The 23,711-nt window shown below is 44.2% G+C and overlaps 1 protein-coding gene across 1 annotated transcript in view; it reads left to right on the plus strand.

Annotated features, from left to right (window-relative positions):
- Window positions 1–23,711, plus strand: part of LOC103762203 (N-deacetylase and N-sulfotransferase 4) — a 63,375-nt gene that overhangs the window by 32,316 nt on the left and 7,348 nt on the right. The window contains 6 exon segments of the mRNA XM_029964053.1: window positions 890–977; window positions 5,460–5,614; window positions 10,502–10,687; window positions 11,555–11,683; window positions 22,772–22,954; window positions 23,453–23,549. Coding sequence (XP_029819913.1) covers window positions 890–977; window positions 5,460–5,614; window positions 10,502–10,687; window positions 11,555–11,683; window positions 22,772–22,954; window positions 23,453–23,549 — 838 coding nt within the window.

The following is a 23,711-nucleotide window of genomic DNA, read 5'->3' on the forward strand; positions in this document are numbered from 1 at the left end:
GTTTATAACCCATCCAGCACTGGCAAGACCAATAGGGAGATAAATGCACTGCCCATCTCACACGTAGCTCGCTCGCATTCTGGGGGCTGGTGATTGGAAGTGCACAAGGAGCAGCTTTAGGAGCAGAGCCAGGTTGACAACTCATAGTAAATGTAAATAGCTCACACAGACTGAACCATCCTTTCTCCTTCTCTAGTAACTGGAAACATGTCCAAGGAAAAAAAAATGGATTGCTGAGCAGGACTACACCTATTTCTTCCATAAGCAACACCCTTTCCCTCCATTTCATTCAGAGTGGGCCAATCTTTTACCTGAAGGAGAGACTAAAAATATTTAGACAGGGATTTATTTCCTGACCTGGACATCACTTGTACTGTTGATCAAAACTGGAGTTTTGCTCATTCACACTTAGGCCTCAGTTTGCTATTCAGACACAACCCATAACGTTCCTGCAGGTAAGTAAACCCCAGTGCCTCCCTGTCTGGATGGCAAGTAGTATTCCTTATTTTACTTCGGGTTTTAAGCACATTTTATCAAGCTTCAGCAATAACCCAGAGCATGGGGGGGCTTGATGAGCCAGTGTATTGCTGCCTCTGAATGGCTGGATGCAAGTCCTGCCATAGATCACTGCCACAGTGGATCATAACTTGGTCCAAGCCACAGAACCATCCCCTCCTTGGGTACTTAGGTACTATCACCAGCATTTCTAGACCACCAGACCCTGATGTAACAGTCTCATAAAAAAGAATGAGCCCAAAATAAAATGTGAAGCATTTTAACAGTATCTTCTTTTTTGTATCTCCTCAGCTGGACACAACTTTTAAAACGAGGCATTCCAAAAATCAATATCAACTTTTCTAAATGCATCTTAATTTCTTATTTATTTCAGGCTTTACTAGAGACTCAAAATTTACTGCGCACTCAGGTTGCAAATTTTACCTTCAACCTTGGATTTTCAGGAAAATTTTACCACACAGGTAAGAAGGAACTTCATGCTCTCAGGTAGCTGCAGTTAAATAGGGGACAGAATTTCAAACCTAGCTTTACACATGCCCTTTTTAAATAACACAGTGAGCCAGTGGAGCAGTGGGAAATCCATGTTCCCCCAGTTTAGCAGCCAGTGTCCAAAGGGGTAAAGGTGCACTATGGATGAGCTGCTCAGGTACATGAGGATGCCCTTGGTATTTTCCTGAAAGATGTGTGGTAGTAAATCTCAGTGATAAAGGAGGCACAGTAGCTGCTGAGTTATCTTTAATTCCACAGGACAGCACAGGAGACGTGCTAAGGGTTGTTTTTCCTGGCATGATGAAATATAACCTCTGAAGAGGCAGAAGCATTTGAATGGATGCACAAGCTTTTGTCGTGCCTGTGAAGGTGATCTGTCTCAGGGATCTGCAAATGGGGAGGGATGATAAAAGGAAAACAACATGAAAAGGAATCTGTCCTGAAACCCTGCTCTCTCCACACCAGGGGCACTAACAGGCTGCACACTTGCACTGTTCCCGTGGAACATTAGGCACTTTTACTTCTCCTCCTCCTCCTCCTCACGACCCCTTTCTCATTTTTGCTCCATTTCTCCCCAGCACAATAGCCCTTTTTAAACATTTTCTTTCTTTTCCTCCTCTTTTGCCTTCTCCTTAACACTTTGCTGCACCTCCACTCAGGCTTCCCTCCGCTGTCGCTGAGCCGTGAGGATCCCTGGTGGGTCTTTTGCCAAAAGAGACTCACTGCAAGGGAGAACCTCCTGTCCTTCTCCTTTCCTAACCCCACACCTTTCCCACCTTGGAGGACCAGCTCCAAAATCCTCAGGTGTCAGCACCTTCAGTGACATTCAGCACATTCAGGGAAGCTGGGATGCTCACCTGGAGCAGAGGAGGCAGCAAGAGGATGGGAGGGTGAGTTTAAAAGCTGGGAATGATGCAGTCCCTGCTTCCATGGACCATGAGGCAGCTGTGGAGGAAGGCAGGTCACCCTGGGAGAAGGGAGATGAGGAAGCCTTCGAGGGCTGAGCAGGGAGAAGGCAACCAAAATGATGTATTTGTCCCCCTGTCCCTAAGCCCAGGCTGTTTTCCCCTTGTGCAAGCACATAATGCTGAGCAACTGCTGCCCAGGAAACCCGACAGAACGGGGATACAGGGTGGAGAGCCTGAGAAAAATGAGAGGGAGAGAGAGATGGAATTACTTGCCTGGAGTCATATAACAAGGCAGTGGCAGGCCTGTGATCAGAGAGCAACTTTGGAGACAGAACTAGAGTGTTCTCTGCACTTCATCTTGACCTGCCTGTGTAGTTACTCCTTCTGGAGATTAATTGGACACACACTTCATACAAGAAACCAAACAAAAATAGCCTGGGGTGCTGAGCTGCTCTAAAGCAGGAGCTGCTTGGCTGTGGCTGTTAGTGTCCACTGTGGAGAAAAGTGGTCCAAGGAAGGGAGGAGATGGAGAAAGGGATGATTTTTGTAATGAATATTATGACATACTGGACAGTGGCTGGCAGAAAACACGCAGCCTGTCTGCAAGTCAGCCCCCTGACCCGCCAATGTTATTTTTCCTTCCCTCATCCCAACACCCTCCACGCTGCCATCAGCTGACTCAATGCTGAAATATAACAGAGAAAATAGAAGAATATGCACGTGTGCCATCCTCCTAAGGCTCTCCAGGCTCCCAGAAATAGCACGGAGGCACTTCCAAGCTGAAGGATGTCGTCGCCTCCGTGAGGGGACCTGGACTCAGTGGTGCAGCTGGGTTTTTAACTGAACACTTCATTTACAGGTTGGAGAGGGTGTTTTGTCATATCAGCTGAGTGGAAAGGTTTCAAAGTATTCTCCATGCAATATCCACTTTATTGACTCGTTATAAATAAAGCATGGAAAGGTGTTCTTTAATTACTGGAAATGTGGCTTGTTTACCCAGAGGCGCTTTTAGCATCAGATATTCAACGTGTTTTATTAGCAGGCTGCAACTGCTGTGCCTTATTGACTTCCTTAATGTGTGAGTTTGTTCTCCTTTCCAAGACTTGGATCATTTTAAAACTGCAGGAGGGAGATGAGTGTGGGGATGTGTTGGCAGATTTAACAGTCATACATTTTCATCCAAAGACGTTGCTGACATCTGTACCACAACAGCTGACACATCAGCAACGCTGCTCATCTCCCCACCACCATCCCCTCTGTGGCACTGGAAAACTCCACACTGCAGATTTAACACCACTAACGAAAAGGTTTTAAAATATTGGGATTACTTACGATGCACAAACAAACTCAGAATTATGACTTGTGTAAAGGGCACTCCACATCTCAAAGCAGGTGTATGATTTCAGGTTAAAATGAAGAAAGTCACACAAACAGTGTTGACTGTGCAAGAAATTAAACCTCAAAATCCCAGGTTTTGCCTCCAGTACTCTGAGTAAGGGATTGGGCAAAAATATTTAAACAATATAAGCATCCACCAAATGCTCCATTAAAACTTGACATGAGATTATTTTCGAAATACCACTACTTAAGAATTCATAAACTCAAACAATACCCTTTCCCAAGGTTTGCAAATAAATTTGTCCTCAAAAGCAACACCAACACCAACTGTTAAACTTCCAACCTCTCCGCTTCAGCTCTGCCATTACAGGATGGGGCTGTTCCTCTTCACACTGGAAAGTGTTATGATTCATTTTGTTTGATTTTTGTTACAGTAAAAAAGTGTAAAAATTTGACTAGTTGTATATCTAAATTTACAAAGTAATGAGTAGGAAGAAATAGGATTTTAAAGCATAGGTTTTAATAATGACGTTATTTCAAGAACCACACTCTGCTTCAAGAGCTAGCAAGGCACTAAATTATACTCTGACCTAAATCTTCTGTGAGATGATTGTAGTTCTTTATACATTTCAAATAGCCACTTTTTTTCCTCTTCATCCCTGCCTTTGGCTTATCAAAAATATCTTCACTTGCTTCACAAGCCCCATTTTCTCTCTCCTCTGTCCTATTTTGAAAGCCTGTGTTAAGTTTCTTCCCTTGCACGTGCCTGAGTGACTGCAGGTGAACCACACATCCCAGAAAACAAGCCAGCAGTCACTCAACAAATGCAGGATACAGAGGGAGCAGCCACCCCTCCTTTCTTTCCAGTAAGGAATCACCTGGTAAACAAGGTTGTTTTCTTTTTTCCAGCAACACTTCCGTCAGTGGGAGCAACTTCCTTAGAACTGGCAGAGTGAGGGGAGAAAAGGGATTCAGGGACTTGGGAAGAAAGTTTCAAAGGAATGCTCTCCTTGTGTGGTGGCATTCTTCAAAAACCACTGCAGAAGGGAATAATAAAAGCAAAGAGCTCAAGTGCATGCTCTGAACAGGCATCTCTGCATGTTCCTGCCAACTAAACACTGACATCCGTGCAGCATTTTCTCCCAATGATTTTTGCAACACATTAAAAAGGCTTGTGAGAAGACAAGACCTCCGTGTTTGCCTCACTGCCCTGATTTTGGCAATTATTCCTTCCACTGGAGCAAAATGAAAGCATTTAAACGGTAAAGGAACACAGAGGAAAGCTGCTAATAAACCAAACATCATGGAGTTATCTGAGGGTGAAGTTACTGGAATGTCACTGTGCCTTTCCAGTTTAAAAAGCACAGCACACACATGTGCAGAGGGTGGGAGAAGCATGGTACCCTTCCCCAGATGGAAGGTTTCCTGGGATATAACCACACATCCTCTCTTCTGCCTGAAGCAGATCCTCCTCACTAGCACAGGAGGTTTGATTGGTTTGACTTCAAGATTAAATCTGGCAAAAACTGAATACTGAGCCCTAGGAAACATTTGGGAGCCCTTTGCCATTGCTGCTGCGTGCTTTCCACCTAATTATATTCTGAAACTATTGCAAACTTGTTTCACACTTCACCAAAAATTATCAGATTTCAATTAACCAAGGCTAATAAAGAGGCAGTTACAAGGGGGATGGAGGGGTGGCATTGATAAGATTTCATTATCACCCATATGTTGTCTTTTATTAAGAGTATTTTGTATTTAACAGTGACATTATTATCAGGACAAAATGGAAAACAGCAGACATATGCTGAACCTGTCCTGCTTTAATACTGATCCAACGTCATCCTTTGTCCAGCTTTCAAAAGACCTGGCAACCAGCAGTAATATTCCTGACACTGTTTTGTCCCACTAAATCCAAGTCGTCAGGTTATGGTGATGTAAAGACAATGTGGCATTAAAATTAGGCCAATAGAGAAAAGGGGGAGGTTGGGCTTTTAAGATCACATACACTAAAAAACAAAACCAACAAACCCTACTGTTTTTTTTTAGCCTTGTGTGATACACCCCGAGCACAGTGAGACACTCAGGGCAAGGACACCAGGTTTTATGGCAGCTTCTTCTGTCTCTAAAAACCAATCACGGGCCTTTTTTTTTTTTGCTGTTGCTTTTCTATTACCATTTTTCCCCCTCCCTTTCTTTCTCTTGCAGGGACTGAGGAGGAGGATGAAGGTGATGACCTGCTGTTGAGATCAGTGGATGAGTTCTGGTGGTTTCCCCACATGTGGAGTCACATGCAGCCCCACCTCTTCCACAACGAGTCCTCGCTGGTGGAGCAGATGATCCTCAACAAAGAATTTGCAATAGTGAGTAAAAGTTCCCAAAAGATTCACCAGGACACCTTTGTATATGACACCTGTGCATCTACACAGATAAGCTAAGGCAGAAAGGTTAGAAACCCAAAAAGAGCTTTTCTGTGACTCAGACTTGGGCTGAATTTTGTCTTAGCTTTTTCTACTGCCACAGGTTTTCTGGGGAGGGAGCAGCCCCTCATCCAAGCACCCTTGTGAGATCACAGGGAACAGAAGCAGTGGGAACTCAGCAGGTACCAGCTGACGTTTTAAGCTTTAGGAAGGGGTTTGTACACAGGTTATCAGTTCCCTGAAGTCTGGCACAAACATCCTCACTAGGGGAGGGAGAAAGCTGCAGTGAACCCTAAATGTCTATGGTTTGGGAGAAATCCTGACAAAGCAAATGAGGGAAGCTGCTGGATTTCACTGTGCTTTTTTAAAATGAGCTGCTTGAAAATATGCTTTTTACATAGCTAACCTGTTGCTAATCACGACAGATAACGCTGTTTCTTTCCCTTTTCCTCGTTTGTGCTGCTGTTCCATCCTCCCCACATGGCCCAGAGCTCAGAGCACTTGTACTGTTTACAGCCCTTTCAGGGTAATTCTACTGGCTGACAAAGAAAACCTGGAATCTACAAATGCTGGCTTTGGTAGAGACACTGTGTGGTCTGTGAGGAGGCCAAGGAATGCCAAGCAACCAGAGCCACTCAGAGGAGCAGAGTGACACAGTGGGGCTTTCCCAGATGCTCTGGGAACAGAAATCTCAGCCCTTCCCATCTCCCAGAGGCCAGGCCCCCTCCTCCCACCCCTCACATGAGCCAAGGCACATGGGGAAAAAGGCAGAGGCAGATGCCTGAATGAGCAGTTGGAAGCAATTTATTGCCTTGTTTATGAAAATGTTTTCCTAACAACCTTTAAAGAAAATTAATTAAAAATGGCTTAACTGTTTAGTCTTCTTGCCAGACTTCCCCCTTTCCCGTCTCCTGTTAGTATAGAGGCATTTTGGATGACTTCTCTTCCTTCCTACAGTTGCTGTCAGCCTCATTCCTGGCATGGCCTTTTGTGTAGCCTGGCCCATAGACCCAAACAGAGTCGAGAATTTAAATGCAAGAGTCATTTTTTAAATAATCCATATCTCAAAAATACACAGTCCCTTCATCTTTAAACCTATGGGGAAATTCTCCTCATGCTTTCAGGAAACATAGAGTCCTCTAGGTCAAACCACCTCTAGGAGTAAAATCTATAGCACAGCCTGAAAACAGAGCTGGTAATCGAGTCTGTTTTTAACTTCAACTCCAGAAAGATAAAGCCCGTCTCCTGAAGGGTAGGGACTCCTTAGGGTGCCTATAAATAAGGAGCTGATGTGAGTGAAAGGCTGCTGTTATTACACTTTTATTTCCTGCTAACATTTGGGCAGGGGTTGTACCAGCCCCTTGACCTTGAATCTATATGAGCTGTACAATTTACTTACGAGAACATTTCTTTTCGAAAGGCTTCCTGTGAAAGTCTCTCTTGTGGGAGAAATTCATCTTCCCGCTATGACAGCCTTCCTGATGGCTATCAGAGAGGTCCCAGCCACGACTTTGGAGTGGGTTTGATTCCTCCCTGGATTTCACATCCTCAGCATCATGTATTACTTGGGAAAGGAACTCCCCGTTCCACAGCTGCACTTCTCCAAGTCCTCCAAGTCAAAGCAAACCTCTTCTCATTATCCTTTGACTTCACAACGTGGATCCAAATTTAAATTAGAGATCTGGAACAATACCTATGAAATCTGCTTGATGCTACACATCTTTTGTTTGTTTTCTAATATTTTCATTTAGTATTACACTCGGGGGACACAGCTTGATGCTGATGCCATTTCCTCTTGCGTTTCTCATTTATCGACCATATTTCCCCACCTCCTGTTTTAGCTGCAGGTAGAGATGACACTTTGTGTGAGTTTCTGCAAGGAAAGCTGCAGTAATTCTGTGGAAGTGTGATCACATTAATTCCTCTCCTAGTGTGGTATTTCTCTGCTCATTTTGTTTCAAACATGACTAAGAAGGTAACAGGGTCTTCAGGAAGGGAGTGCACATCTTTACATCCAAGAACAACAGTCAAGGTGGCTTAAGATCCCAAATAAGACACAAAAATTCTGTTTGTTAAGACCTGTTGGCTCCTCCTGCCTTTATCTTTTTACAAGAAAACTAAACCAGATCACGCTGTCAGGAAATCTGCACCCAAATCCCATCACAGCCATTTCTCCCTGCAAGAGAATATCAGGCTTGGGACTGCCAAAGCACATGTAGAACACGTGTAGGAATTGGACACCTGAACAGTTTTGTACACACAGAACTAATTGCTAATTAGGTAACTAATTGCCTTGATTCCAGTGCAGATATGGCCACCTCTGTTTATCTGGGCCTTAGTAAAATCAACAGCCTTCAAAGGACTCCCTTCCACGCACATTTGTTTCAGAGGATCCCAAAGCCCTTTAAAGACACTGAGCCTTGGATTAAATTGTGCAAACTGCTAATACCTCAAGTATTATTGTCTTTGTTTGTAGGCAATGCAATGGATACACAAATAGGTAAACAAATTCCTGTCTCTGATAGTACATATTCCAAAAATAAACCAAACCGAGTTTGCACGGCCATCAATAACGAGATATTCTTCCTTCTCCTTTTCGTACATCCCTATCTGACAAAAACCAAGTAGAATATATTTAATCCAAAGCCTGTAGCTCTTTATTCCATCCCTTGATTTGTTTGCTCAGTGATTATCTTCTGGGCTCATTTGTGAGTGCACGTGCCCAAAGCACAGGAGAGACCGGGCGAAAAAAACTCTCACTGACTGTCAAGGGAGCTGTGATCTGATATGGAGAAAGAAACAGATACAAAACAAATCAATTCAGAACCTTTGCAGAAACACTCCTTGGCTTCCATCTCCTCTTATAAACCAACTACAGATGCACATTAGCACTTCCTCGGCCCGAAACTTCAGAGCTGCTCAAACCACAAGGAAACCATGGGCTTTTAATACACCAATTAAATACCCAGAACGTGAAGCCCAGTGACCACACATCAAAGGCAAAGTATCTACACGTGATGAAAAGTGTCTAATTTGCCTCACTATTAATATCTGTACTCAGTGTTGGGAAGGAGAGATGCCCACAAGAGACTGCCTCTAAAAATGGCCTGTAAATGGTCTGCATATATAGGATAACACCGCCCTGGGCAGTCAGGACACACAACATTTCATTTTCCCGAGCAAACTGAAAATAGAACTGACCAAAGGAAATGTGATTATCTGTTAGTTGCTCCTCCTTAGAGCCATGCCGGGTATCCGAGTGCCTGCCATGTATTTGTGGGATGAGCTCTGGAGCGAGCAGGTTTGTATTCAGAGGCTCATTTCCTTTTCATGTCGAGAACTCATGAAAAGCTGCCTCATTTTGCTTGTGAATGGCAGATTACCATGTCACCATCCCGCTGCCATGGCAACACCAGCATCAAGTAGTAAGCAGATAAACAGGATCTTACGCATATCCAGCCAGATCCCTCCCTTTGGATCTGCCCTTCAGGGCAGGGTGTTCATTATCTGCCTCGGGACACGTTTGCCTCCCATTTCTGGTTCTGTGCTCTCCCCAGCACAGGCCTGCTGCAGGTTTGCAGACCCAAGTTGACCCAGGATATTTAAGTTATCAGTTTAACAGCGTGAGCGTCACAGAGCACTCGGGCAGGGTAATAAATGGCCAGACTTTATGAAACCTTTAGGTACAGATTTTTTTTTTCCTTTATACACATTCGTGGCCAAAAAAAAAAAAAAATAGGGAACAGGGTGATTTAACATTTCTCATTGTAGAGCTATCCCTCATTTCCCCCCTAAACTGACTCATGCCTCTCGAGTAGGTAATAGCATTAATAGGCTGAAATTACATTTTGTTCTCAGCAAATTGTGAAAGGGAGAGTTTGGGTTTCTCTTTTACAAGATCAGCCAGTAACTCAAGATCTTTACTAGTAAGGAATGGATAATTTTAAGTGGTTGCATTATGTGATGTTGGAACAAGTGTTCCCTACAGATTTAACTTAATTTTTGCCAGTGAATCAAAACCCTTTCTTTGTTAAGTACTTGGAGATGCCCAGCAGAACCTGCTGTTCCTGGAATTAAAGTAATCAATGGATAATGTGGGCAAGAGGAAGGACACAAAACCTCATATAATCTTCTCATATTTTGGCCATTTCCCTCTGCACATCAATTTTATAGGAATGGAAAAGAGCTGATGTATCCTGCAGTACTGGGAGTAAAATGAATTTGTGCCTTCAGAAGATATTTCCAAGATAACCTATAGATTATATTCACGAAAGTGCACATATTTCCACATAGAAATTGAGCCAAATATAAATATTTATGAAATGAAAAAGGAGTCTGGCTTTTTTTTTTTTTTTTGCTTCTACCTTAATACCATGTTAAAAAATAAGCAGTTCAGAAGCTACGAGGAATATTTATTTACTTATTAAACGGGGAAGGAATCTTGCTCTTATTCCAGAAATAGGAAACGAAATCCCACGTATGTCACTGCAACAATTTTTTTTCCATCTGTTTGCTGCTCTAATGCTGTCTGATGCCTTAGCACTGGTTTACTGGATGACCTTTAAACAGGGCCAAACAGGCAGGATGGGTATTCAAGTACATGGCAAATCTATTCCGTGCAACAGTGACGCAACATAATCCAGGAGGATGATTTATTCCTCTGGAGTTACCAACCTGTAGTTCATTTTCAGCTTCTGTTACGTACAACAGGCACAAGTCAGTCTAAGGACACTCCAATGGCACCGTGGGCAGGAAAAACAAAGCTTTGAATCATTCCCTGGGGTTTTTTTTTTCATCCCTAAAACACGTTCCTCCTGTGCTGCCTTGCAGGAGCACGGCATCCCGACCGGCATGGGCTACGCGGTGGCCCCGCACCACTCCGGGGTCTATCCCGTGCACATCCAGCTCTACGAGGCCTGGAAGAAGGTCTGGCACATCCGAGTGACCAGCACGGAAGAGTATCCACACCTGAAGCCCGCACGGTACAGACGGGGCTTCATCCACAATGGCATCATGGTACACTGCATTTCCATGTTCAGACACTTGTACTGCGGGGCCTCCCAACGGGGCTGGGCTTGCTGGCCTTCAGCTTTCCCAGCAGCCACTAAAATTCCCAGTGCTCCAGGATTTGTAAGGATTGCCAAAACAGTGCAGCCAGTTTAGCAGAGGGGGAAAAAAAGAAATAGTCGTAGGAACTCAGGCAACTGCAAACGTGCTTGTGGTGCCATCAGCTATCAACTCTGGGAAAGTCATTAAACTGCCTAAGACCTGTGTTTCCAGCTCTGCTTCATCTTTATGCATGAAAGGATTAGAAATCCATCACCTGGGAAGGTGAGCAGGTGTAAGTAATCTCCTCCTGCGAGGAGGACACTTCTCCGAGGCCCCGGTGTCGGCTTTGCTTCGGAAATTCCCCGAGCCAGGGATTGGGACGCCTGCCTGACTGCTCCGGGCCCTGCACGTGTGTGAGGGGAGAGAAGGCTCCTCACACGCACTTCAAAGTGCACAGAGGGCAGGAAAATGTGTAAAATTATTTGGCCTGTCCCATATTTCAAGGGCAGGTCTCGGGATGGTTTCAATTCCCAGCTGACCTGAATATTCCCCGTGCACATCAAGGCAAAACTGTGATCCCCTAAACAAGGCTGTAGGAATGTCCTAACCCCAAGCTCCTGCACAGAGTCCAATTCCTACTGGAATAGACTCAAAATCAGCAGTGTGTTTACACATGTATCCAAAAGCTCTGCTGAATGTGGGTTTAGTTTGTTGTTTTCACCGAGTAAAAACATCAAAATGTTGAATTAAGGGAGACAAAAGTCCTTTCCCGGGTCAGTTACGTCTCTGCATGGATCAGGCAATCCCTATAAGGTGCTGTTCTTTTGTTCTCAGGTGCTCCCTCGACAGACCTGTGGCCTTTTCACTCACACCATTTTTTACAAGGAATATCCTGGGGGTCCTCAGGAGCTGGACAAAAGTATCCGAGGAGGTGAACTGTTCCTCACCATTCTCCTGAATCCCGTAGGTACCTTCTTTTGCTATTTTTTTTTTGGACTAACAGGGAAGAGGGAGGGAGGGAGATCAGTTTTCCTGGACCTTGTTTGGGAAATAAAAAGCAGGACCAGTTGCTCAGGGGTAACAAGCAGTTTGAGAAGAAAGGAGAACAATGTCTTTTGCCTATTTTGAACTACAGCTGTATGCAACAAGTTCCTGGAAAATGTGAAACTGGGAAGAAACTTGTTTGAGACAGCAAGGGTAGAAAAACCTGTGATCTTATCCCTCTTTTCCTTTCTTCCACAAGCTTGGCTCCTCAGGCACTCCTGATACAGCCCGGTGGAAACCTCAGGGCTCAGGCCTCATATCATTCCTCCACCACTGGCTCTTAAAAACAGGTTCTGAGCAGCTAAAAAGTCTGATGCCATTTAAGACAGCAGCCTAAAGGTGCAAGGAGCAAGGACAACAAAACAAAAAAGCCACATATCAGTTATTTTGTCCTCCCTTGGTCCTGCTCCACCTGAAGAAGCTGCGCTAGTCACAAGATAAATGTCCCTTGTCTTGCCAGGTGGCCTCATTTTCAGTGGGTTTAAATTGCAGCACTCATTGACTCCTCTGCAGAGCTAAAGAAACTTCAGGTGGAGCTGACTCTCAAATCCAGGTCACCTTTATTTAGACACCTAAATATAGATTTATTTTTTTTTTTTTTTGGTATTATATAATTAGATGCTTGGGGGTAAAAATTTTGGCTGGGGAGCTAAGCTGGCATCTGAGCCAGATTCAGTGGGCTTAAAGAAATGGGACATTTCTATCAGGAATTTGTCTGTACCACCCACGTGACACCTAATTTGAGAATAAAATACATCCCTGTTCTTTATCCTATCTCTTGCAGTTCTCTCAGGATGACTTTTCTCCCCACAAAGCATGTTTCCACTCCATGAGTGCTCCTTACAACAGCCCAAATTCCTCAGCCAATCTATGTCCCAATAACTTGGGAGTGCAATATATATTGTCGTGTGGCATTTGAAAAGAACAGCTTCTCTTTACTCTTGATGTTTAAATCCCCTCTCCCACTTTTATGGAAGGGAAGACTTTTCTTTTATTCAGTGTAAAAGTGTAGTGTTTCAGTGGTTAGCTTGCAAAAGCTCACAAGTTAGAACCCAAAATCCAGGGCCTGAAAAGAATCAACACAGTGCCTATTCCACTGGCCAGGTGCAAATTCAGCTGGATTAAAAAGGTATGCTTTGAATGGGATGTGTTCTCCAAACTGGCAGCAGCACACGCTGGAACAGCAGCAGGACACTTCCCATCTTACACCCTGGAAGCTTTTCACACACCTCCCCTCATTAATAAGCTTCCTTAGTGTTTGGATATCAGCTTGGATAACCAGTACCAAATATATTCACTGGTCAGGGAGAATAAGAGTACACCTGATTGTAGTTCAGTTCAGCTCCACATTATTTACAGACCAGGCTTCCAGAAGTGAAAAGCCACAATTTACACTCCAGTAAATAGGATTATTACATGTATCTCCCACACACACAGTTCAAGACAGACTTTCTCAGACTGTTTCAAACTTTAGGAATAATCCCAGTGCCTTGACTAAAATCAGCACACCACCTCCTTTGGCTGTGGATTACAGTTTGAGAGGAAACATTTTTTTCCAAGAGGGGTTTACAGGAATCTTGTCCCTTACTTGGGTCATCATTAGCAAATCCAGCAAATACATCACAAACAAATATTAAGCTCAAACACCAAAAATGTCTGCACTTCCATGCAGCTGGTTAAATTAGAAAGTGCCCCAAGTGACAGTGCATTGGAACAAAGACTTTGCAGAGAGACTGTCAAGGGGATCTTCCGAAGGGATTTTTTTATTTTTTTAAATGGCTGCTACTGAGCACTCCGTGGCTCAGAGAGATATTTTCACTTCCTAATTTATGAATCCTGAAGATGAGTCATGTCTGGCAGAGATGATTTAGCAGCAGGCAGAGGAGGGATAAATTCCACCAAGACCGACAGAAATCAAACCAACTTTCCTTTGAGTTTTAATGAGGGTGACAGGAATCCCAGCCAGATCTTTCCAGGCTCCAGCTAATGCAGGGAGTCTGCAGTTTGGGGGGGACTTATTCTTTGCATAAACACTTCAAAGCAAAGCTCATTAAAGGCAGTGGGAAAGTCTCGGAGACCAGACTGGGCTTGAAACAAACCCAAACAGCGAAACTCTTCCACAAGGTATCAATCCAGCTCCCCTCTGAAGGGTCTCCTTCATTTGGAGGCTCAGAACAATAACGAGGAGCTTCAGCTGGATGCACAAATAAGAAATACAGGTACACTTTGGGGTAGAAAATGAGATATTATTGCCTTCTTGGGGTTTTCCTTCACAAGCAATGAAAGGTTCAGCTGAAATGTTTTTCTCTCTCTCCCTTGCCAGGCAAAAGCTGGATGTTTAATCAGTGATAAGTTTTATCATCTCTGATGTTATTTACTATGTGGTCTGACAAACATCAAACCCCAGTTATTCACTACAGCTTAATTAGGACAGACCTCCCAAAAGTCGTAGCATCAGCACTTCCACATCAGCAGTGAAAGCAGAGCAGCAAACCCACCACAATCAGTGGAAAGAAAGGGAAGGGAAAATATGACATCTAAAACTTCAGTCAGTCAAAGCTGAAAAAACTGGTTTTGTGCCTAATCTAATTAAAATTAATTTTTTTATGGCATTACATTAATTTTCAGCTTTTTTTTTTTTTAAATTCTACTTCTCATTATTTACTTAGCTTAATTGTCCTTTAGAATGGCTTTTTCTTCTCACAGAATATATCCAAAGCCCCCCTTCCTCTCTGCTCACCTCAGCAGTTCTGTGCCACGTTCCTTTTCTCGGCCTCCCCTTTCTGTTTAAACACATTCCCATCAACTTTCCATGCACTTCTGATTTTGACACACTCCATAGAGAAAGACAAGTTAAGCAGCACTAAAATCAACCCTCTGGTAACATACACTTTCCAAACTGAAATACTTCCAGCTGCAAAAAGCAAAAAAATCTCCACTGGAGTCGAAGTTTTAAGGGGGATTTTCCACCTCCACATGTCAGGCTCAAAAATAAGTGGGTTCAGCCCATGTTCCCTGACTGTTGCCCTTCATTCAGCCTCCTGGGGAAAGCCCTGACATATTTAAAGGGTGCTTTTACAAATTGTTCCATTTATCACCTCTCCAGCAGCCACAGGGTCTCCCACTATCTGTCTGCTGGCTCGTCTCTTTTACTCCCCTGCTCCACAGGCCATAAACAACAGCCATAAACATTTAACAGCCAAGATAAGCTAATAAATACAGCCTTAAATATTATTGCCCCTGCAAACAACAGCCAGAGAGTCATTTCTCCTAAAAAAACCCCACCTCTTTAATCCAGAGAGCTTTTTATTAAGCCAGTAAGTGATAGCACGAAAGGCACCTCTGTCAGACACGGTCTGTTTTTATTCCATCTCCCTCTAACTCCTTTCCATAGTTCCACCATGACAATATGCACAGGCCATTATTGCATTTTATTTATATATATATCTCCTCTAGATCTACTCCTGCCTCACCACAGAGGATCTAGAGTCAGGCACACAAAACACCACGTATTTGCCCACCGAGAGCTCAGCCCACTTCTCAAGTTCATAAAAACAGAAGAGCAGCAGAAAGAGGGAAAAGTTAAACACTACTTCAGACTCCTCTTCCCCCTTCAATCAAACATCCCTAAGAAGCTTTAGCTGGAGGTGAAGTGAGGCAGATGAATTTCAGGAAGATTAGCTCCTTTTGCTGGAATTTGGCTGGCGAGAGCGAAACCAGGCTGGTGATTGAAAGGTAACTTTGAACTCCACTCAGCAGAAGCTACAGGCAGCCCAGAATAATAATGTTCATTATTATTCCAACTCCCCTGGAAGTGGCACGGGATGCTTTTAATTTCGAAGGCCACTTAGATGCATTTACATTTTTAAACTCTGGCCGTAACTAAAGGGTTATTGCTCGTTCCCAGCCCCTTGGAGCTGGGTTCTCCATGTCCCACGTGGGCCATACTTGGAAGATTTTCTTCTTGTTTCCTGCTCTCCCTCATCACAGAAACAGATGAGAATCACACGTTATTGCTTCAGCATATTAAAAGTAAATGCAGAGAGGGGTTAATTTATACCTTCCACAAGAGATTTGGGAGTGTTATTATGAAACATCTTGAGTGTTAATAATATTTTTCTTCTTATTTGCTTTGTTTCTCTGAGCAGAGCTGCAGAAAGAATAAAAAATAACCTTGGGCATTGGAGGAAATGTGCTGCAATCCAAAAGTAATTCATAATGCAGCTCTACTAAGGGCCCTGTGAATTGAGCATCTCAGCATAATTTGGAGACAGGGAAAAAAAAAAAAAAAGGAAGCAACCTCCCCACTAAAAAAAGTCAATATTTCTTGAGCTGCAATTAGCAAGGTATTGCCTACAGGGACAGATGTGTCCCTCTCCAACCTGACAAGAGGGAAATGTTCAATCTACCAAATTAAAAGGGAGTTTTGTTAGCGAGTTCATCAGAATTTATCTTGGTGGTCACAAACGCACCGAACCAACTCCAACCTTCCTCAGGCTTTTGACTCTTCTTTTCTGCACTTTGTAAATCCTTATTTTCCCCCCTCATCCCACATGGCTACCCCAGCTGCACAGAGCTGGCATAGGAAAAATATTATCCCGTGGAAACTCGAGCCTCCAGGAGCAGATTTAGAAACTAATTAGACAGAAACTCGGAGCATGAAGAAAATATCTGAAGGATAACACATCCCCTCTTTCCTTCTTTCCTGACATTTCCCTGCTTTGTGCAGGCTGATGCTCCCCACCACACTTATTTTAGCAGAATTACTCCCCAGCAAGCTGGGTGATGGCAGAAAATAGCAACAAACAACTGCATCCAGCAAGGGGGTTACTGGGCAAAGGGAGAGGGAGGGAATCTGTTACCTTCGAGCCCACACCACCCACGAATTTATTAAAGTGTCAGGAGCAAGCCTTTAAGGTAAAAAACCAGCTGACTCAGAATTCCCTGATTATTGAAAATGAATCCTTAATAGAAGCAAATGGACAAGAGCACAATCTCCTTGCTGTGTTCGCCAGTCAAAATTAATTGGGAAGTGGCTGATTGGAGAATATTATATCCTCTAGTGAACTGAAAATGCTGGGGTTTTGGTTGGGGTTTTTTTTTTTTCCTCTGAAACCAAGAGTGGAGAATTAAATTAACTCTGAGGTTTGTCTGCTCAGGGTAGGCCACCAAAATGGATTAATTAATCATCATTTATGAACACTCCATAACGCAGAGCCGTCAGCTCTTCAGAAAACTGCTGGAATAGCAACATGACAGGAGAAGTTATAAAAACAAAGTGATAAATTTCCTGCATCTCCAATCTATATCAACCTGCCTGGCACTTTCTTGCAGTTCTGAAGCAAACATCCCGGTGCAAACTCTTCCTTAGAGTTTATAAGAAGAGACTTTTCCTTCCTCTGCCTGTAGACTATGAAGGGCCATGTCAAGGATAACAGGCACAATCCATCCCATCATCCCAAGCACAGTTAGAGCCAGGCCTTGTTTAACCACATGAAAGAGAAATGTCTTATCCAAACTAAAAATCATTTTGACCTTTTTTTCTTTTTGGCCTCTATAGCCCTGCTTCATGTTGAGTGTGAACTAAGCCAATCGTACCCCAAACCAGTTTAATCTGCTCTACTTCTTTAATTTGAACTTGGGTTTATTCTTGAGCCTGAACTGAATAGATTTATTTTTTTCTGAGAGAGTTTACAGTCTAAGGAAGTCTTTTCAATGAGAAAACATAGATGGCAAGAAAACAAATGCCTATATCATGAATTTCACATGCCCTCATAGTAAAAAAAAAGAAAGCCATTTTATTTAACTGTAAACTTTTTTTAAAAAAATAAATATATAACTACAAATGCCTATATCATGAATTTCACATGCCCTCATAGTAAAAAAAAAGAAAGCCATTTTGTTTAATTGCAGACTTTTTTTAAAAAAAATAAATATATAACTAATAGATGGAACTGATGGATTGGAACTTCCTAACAAGTTTCCTTCATCTTGGACCCTGCACATCCATGGTGTCAAAAATGTGTATAACCTGGGAAACAGCTGCTGGGTTGGAATATGGTCATGACTTGGCCTTTATTTCAGAAGCAGAACTTGGATAAATATTAGAAAATAAAAATTAAAAAAGCAAACCTCGCAGCTTTATTCTCACAGGGAAAGGAACAACGCACAGCATTTTTCTGTCAATAATAAAGAATTCATTTAAAGCATAGCAACTAAATAATGGAAAAGTAGAAAGCGTTCCCGGGTAAATGAGAAACAATTTTGCTCTTTGAATAGGGGATTTTAACACAACATAGATGCTCTTTTGTACAGCTGTCCCAAGGCCACGTCCCACCACTGATGGACAGCAGCTTCCCCTCCCATCCCTGGGAACACTTGGGCTGGAAAACAGACCCAGTAATGAATGCGGGCACGGGAAATAAAACATCATTCAACAGCTTTTTGTTTCCCCTTCAATCAAAGGCAAAAACGTTTCTTTCCAGACACCGCCTTTGCTGCTTTCTTTAGAGATATCATGTTCGGAAAATATTTGATTATCCTGTCGAGAAGGTTCAAATAGAAAAAGATGTGCAGAGAGGAAATAGAGTAAAAGTTAAAAAAAAAACAAACAAACAACCCAGGCGGTGATTTTCAGGCGTATAAACGATTTCGCTTCGGCGGCAGAAGGGTCATGAATATGAACAGCGCCGAATTCCAGAGTTGTCATTATTCAAATTAGTGCTTTATCAACACAAAACTCTCTCCCTTCCCCGGTTCCTCCGGGCGCTGCCGCCCAAACAGCTGCGTGTTAAGGACCGGAGCATCCCGGGATTCATCCCCGGGAATGGGGCTCTGGCTCACGAGGTACCAAGTCTGTGACCCCCAACGGGAGGCTGCTCGGGCTGGGAAATGGCTGAAACGCTCCAAAGGGAAGGAGGCACGTCCAGCCTGGCCCGGAGCTGCTCCGGGTTAGCAAGGGAGCGCTTGGCAGTCGGGCATTCCTCTGCTGGGACATCCCGTCGCGCATCCAGACGGACGACAGCGAGATCCCGTCAGGAGAGTTCGCTCCTGGAGCAGCCAGGTGGCGTTTTCTGAGCACGACGGGGAAAGGTGGACCAGCAAACTTCATTTTTCTGGGAAATAAGCACGCGGGAGAGGAGCCGGGCAGGAAAAGCGCTCCCATGGATTTCCCAGCGTGTCTCTGTCACGCACGAGGCTGAGCTGTACCCCCGGTTTGTTTGGCATGCATCAATCCCTCCCTCCCTTGCAAATCTTACTGGAGAGGTGCAAAAGCAAGGGAAAATGTTCTTAAAGACGGTGAGCAACAAGTTCCTCTTAGAGGAGCAGGATTCCCACATGGGCCCTATCCCTGGATCATGGGCTGTCCAGCAATGGGTCGGGGCCAAACAACGAGCAGGAGGAAAGGACCTAAAAGGGAACACTGATCCTATTTAATTCTGGAATGGCTGAGAGAATGAGATGGAGCACATTTACACATAAGTTTTGTTGTTGACTTCTCCATGGCAAGTGCTTGATTGACAGATAAGAAATCAAGCATGGACATCAAGAAATCATCCAATGTTTTATTTCCCCACGTGGGATTGCCATCCTTGAGACTGGGTGCCATTTCAGCTGGAAGCTGGAGCACTAACAGGGGTGGAGCAGTTTGAAAACCCCACTGAGTTCAACACTTCTCACAAACTCCTCTTTAAAGCCCTGTCCACACTCCAGGACCTACAGCAGTTGGCAGTTCTCCAGGGTGAACCTCCCAAAAAAATCCAAACATGTTTTTCCAGTCTCAAAGTAGACTAACATCCTAGTGCCCTCCAGAGGCAGGTGGATAATCTTTGTCCAAAACTACAGACTTTTTGCCAAGACTATACTAAGTTTGGCAATTACAGGAGGAAACAAACCCCTACACTCTGCATTAATAGCTGTGCATCAAGTGTGAGCACAGAAGGCAGTTTCAGGGCACTCCAATATTGGTTTATAGTCCAATAATTTCAGAACAAGCCCTTTGTTTTTCTCTGCTACCTAATCTCCATTTCATTTTATATATAACACAAGCACGCATATGCAAAAATTACAGGTAGAGAATACACTATAGATGCATAATTTCTGGATAGAACTGATTTTAAAGAGCCCTGGAAACAGGAACCAGAGAGTGAAATGGTGTGGTGGTGCTGCCATTGTTTGTAAATTAATCTCATGTCATAGGTGTGACCAGTTCAGGTTTGTCAATCAGTCACTCACCAAATATTATGGTTTAGGAGCAGAGGAGCTGGCAAACAGCCCAAGGCAGAATGTGGTTTCTGTTGGGGTCTGTCAAGTGAAGGCTGTGTAAAATACCTTTCTTTCCCTCTACCCCCCCAGCCTAGAGGAAATAATATGGTTTAGCAGCCAGAATGGCACATTAACTTCACAGGTGCTCTCAGAAATTTAGGACCTCTGTTCTCCTGTTACCTCTTTCTTGAGAACACAGCTACTGCAGACCACTGAGGGCACCTCTGAAACCTTAGTACAGAGCAGGCAGCAGAAAACAGGAGGGAAAAGCTCATTACAACAGTAAAAATCCGAATTTCCGTGGTCTGAGGGCCACAGGTCTCCATTCAGATCCATGTAATTCCCCAGCCCCAGCCCATTGCATTTTCCATGGATTGGTGCATGTGCATGGAAGCAGACTTTAGTGCCCATCCATACAGTAAAAACCCCCCTCCTTAGTCTCAAGTGATTTGGAGGCAGATAGCAAAGAATTAGCCCTGTTTTTATGCCATGAATAATGCATCAGATCTGGGGGTTTCTCACTCCAAAAAAGATCAACGGAGCAAAAGAAGACAGGAGAGAGGTCCAAGATCTTTTGACTCCATAAAAACCGATCAATTGGATCTTTTAAATGGGTTTGCAGCCCAATGAAACTCCTGAAATAAAGGTACTTGTAGGAAATAGGTATTAACTTAACACTGAAAGAAAGTCTCCTCCATTTTCAAGGGTAAACAAAGCACGAGGAGCACAGAGATTTACTTGCAGAACTTCATTTGCTGCAAATCATATTAAATGTCATTGGCAGACCTGTGAGCACTCATCAAAAACCACTTCAGAGACAGGATTATATCCCCCATTAACATTTCCTACAAGTGTTTTCATCACTTAGTTTGCAGGAAGCACTTGTCACGTTTTGAGGAGCTGAACTCTAAACTGGGAAGGATAAGTTTGTGCTGGGTTTTCTGGGGGAGAAGAAGATGATTCATTACCTTCCCTATAAGTTTCTGAGGTACTACATAGAAACATGCACCAGGTTTAGGGTAATTTTTCATGTTCATTCTGTGTCAAATACTTTTGGTCATAAAATGCACTGGCTCTGGAATCCACCAAGTCAAGCCAACAGCAAAAAGAACTTGCACAGTTGCCAGCCTTGGCTCAACAGAGGCTCAGAACAGAATAGAAGTGAGGGATAAATTACTTTCAGTGGGATAAAGTGTGCACACTGCAAACCCACTGCAGAGGGGCCATGAGGGACACTCTCCTAAGCTCCATCAGTCTCCACCTTATAGAAGTACTAAAAGCCTTGTTAATAATTTAACAAACTAATGGACGTGTTTTTAAAGCTTGTGGACTCTCATTTAGAGAAGCACCACGTTGGCAGAGCCAGACGGGGAGAGTGGGAAGCTTGTGGCTTTTTATCCCACAGGGATTATGAAAGTCAGGAGAGCACAGTGTGCTCTGGACAAGCTTGGGATTGCAAAAAAACAACAAAGGGAAAACTTCATCTCCGGGTGGATCAGTGGTAACAACCTTCACGAGACACATCTGAGTATTTTACAGACATTTTAGGCATGAAGGTCCCAAATTTTGAGACTCAGCCCTTCCCACCAATTTAGCTGCTGGGAAGCCTGGGTGCCACCCAGCTGAGACACGTGTTTCCAGAGCTCTAACTCAAGGACCAGGGTGCCAGGACAGCCCACCTGGTTTCCAGCCATAAACTGCCCTCAGCAACAACAGCACACACCTTGATATTCCAAGGATTGCCTCAAACTACATCCAGCTCCCCCCAGGACATTAGAGAGGAAAAGAAACCACAACTCACTGACCTGGACGTGTCTCCTGCTGCAGCTTTCCAAAGAGGAAGGGGCACATGCTCCCCTGCAGCCTCTCTCCTTCTGCCTGCACATCACTTTATAAGCTCACACTTCCCATTCCTCATCATCCAAACCAGGGCTCACCTGCACACAGATATGTCTCTGCAAATCAAAAACCATTTACCTGTGAATCAGCTGTCCTCAGACCCTTAAATACTCTTGGCTCATACCCCCAACCCCTGCCTGCAGCTGGAATCAGATTCCACTGCCATTCCATCCTATCCCAGGCCGACGTGCTGAGAAAAACAGCCAAGTAAGAACACCCAGTTTATGGCACCTTCATAAACCTAAATAGTGGCAATCTAATGAACAGTTGCTCTTTTCAAAAATCAGTAAGACAAGAGGGCATGGTCTTGGGCTGTGCCAGGGGAGGTTTAGGTTAGATATCAGGAAGAAATTCTTTACAGAAAGGGTAATGAGACATTGGAATGGGCTGCCCAGGGAAGTGGTGGATTCTCTGTCCCTGGAGGTTTTAAGATGAGACTGGATGTGGCATCAGTGCCATGGGCTGGGAACCACAGCGGGGTTGGATCAAGGGTTGGACTTGATGATCTCAGAGGTCCCTTCCAACCCAGCTGACTCTATGATTCTATGAAACCAGGCCCTGCAGCCAGAGTTTAACCACCTCAGCCCTGAAATGAAGCTTTGGCTGCACATGCAAGGAGCAGAGCTCCCTCAGAGGTGCTGGGGACTCCTCACAGAGGGGTCCCAATATGCCAGCACCTCACCTGCCCAGGGGCGAGGAACAGGGGAGGAAAGAGGAGGAGGAGAAGCATGACCAGTTTAACTTTTGCACTCTCTTCTTTCGGGTTCAGGTGGGAGGGGAGAGGGTCTGGCAAAGCTGCCAGGAGTCCCATGACTGGAAGCCCCCTCCCCTCTTGCCTCCCAGATCAGCATCTTCATGACCCACCTGTCCAACTACGGCAACGACCGCCTGGGCCTCTACACCTTTGCCAACCTGGCCAGCTTCGTCAAGAGCTCCACCAACCTCAACCTGCAGACGCTGCCCCCGCTCCAGCTGGCCCACAAGTACTTCCAGCTCTTCCCGGAGCAGACAGACCCTCTCTGGCAGGTAAATGCCACATCCCCTCCGTCCTCCCATCGCAGTCCGCCTCTCGGAATGAGAATTTCTTCAGGTAAAAAGGGGTCCTTCGCTCGCCGGGTTTTATTTTGCCTTCACAGGTGGTAGAAAGATAAGGGGAGGAATAATATCCCACATTTCTATTTCGTCCTTCCTTTTTGCATCCTCATGTCAACCAAAAGCATCTTGACACCCCAGAAAGTAATGCCTTCAGGGGTTTCCTTTTTAACTTCGAATGGAAACTTGATTAAATCAATGTTTTAAAAAAGCTCGATTAAATCAAAGTTTTAATCTTTCTTTTCCCCCCCTCTTTTCCTTCTCTTTTCTCCTAATGACCGAAATTAACCCTCAGCCATGCAAAACCATCAGACACACACTGTGGGGTTTTACTCCTCAGTGTAACTAATGCTGTGCATTTAGACCCTGCAAAGATTGTTCAAGCAAAAATTCAGGGTGGCGCGATGAACCCAAACCCCTTTCCTCCCTCAGAACCCGTGTGACGACAAACGGCACAGGGACATTTGGTCCAGAGACAAAACCTGCGACCACCTGCCCAAATTCCTGGTGATAGGACCCCAAAAGACAGGTAAGAAGCCATAAATTGGTAAGCCAAGTTTTGTACCCGTGGGTTTGTGTCCTGTAAACAGAAGACAGCTCCCTGCCATGGAGATGGTGCTCTTCTGATCCCTGTGGAGTTCTGTAGTTACCCCTTCACTGCCAACAGAAGGGGACAACTGTTTATGCAGTA

The sequence above is a fragment of the Manacus vitellinus genome, unplaced genomic scaffold, assembly GCF_001715985.3.
Source record: "Manacus vitellinus isolate BGI_N305 unplaced genomic scaffold, ASM171598v3 scaffold_69_pilon, whole genome shotgun sequence".
NCBI lineage: Eukaryota > Metazoa > Chordata > Aves > Passeriformes > Pipridae > Manacus > Manacus vitellinus.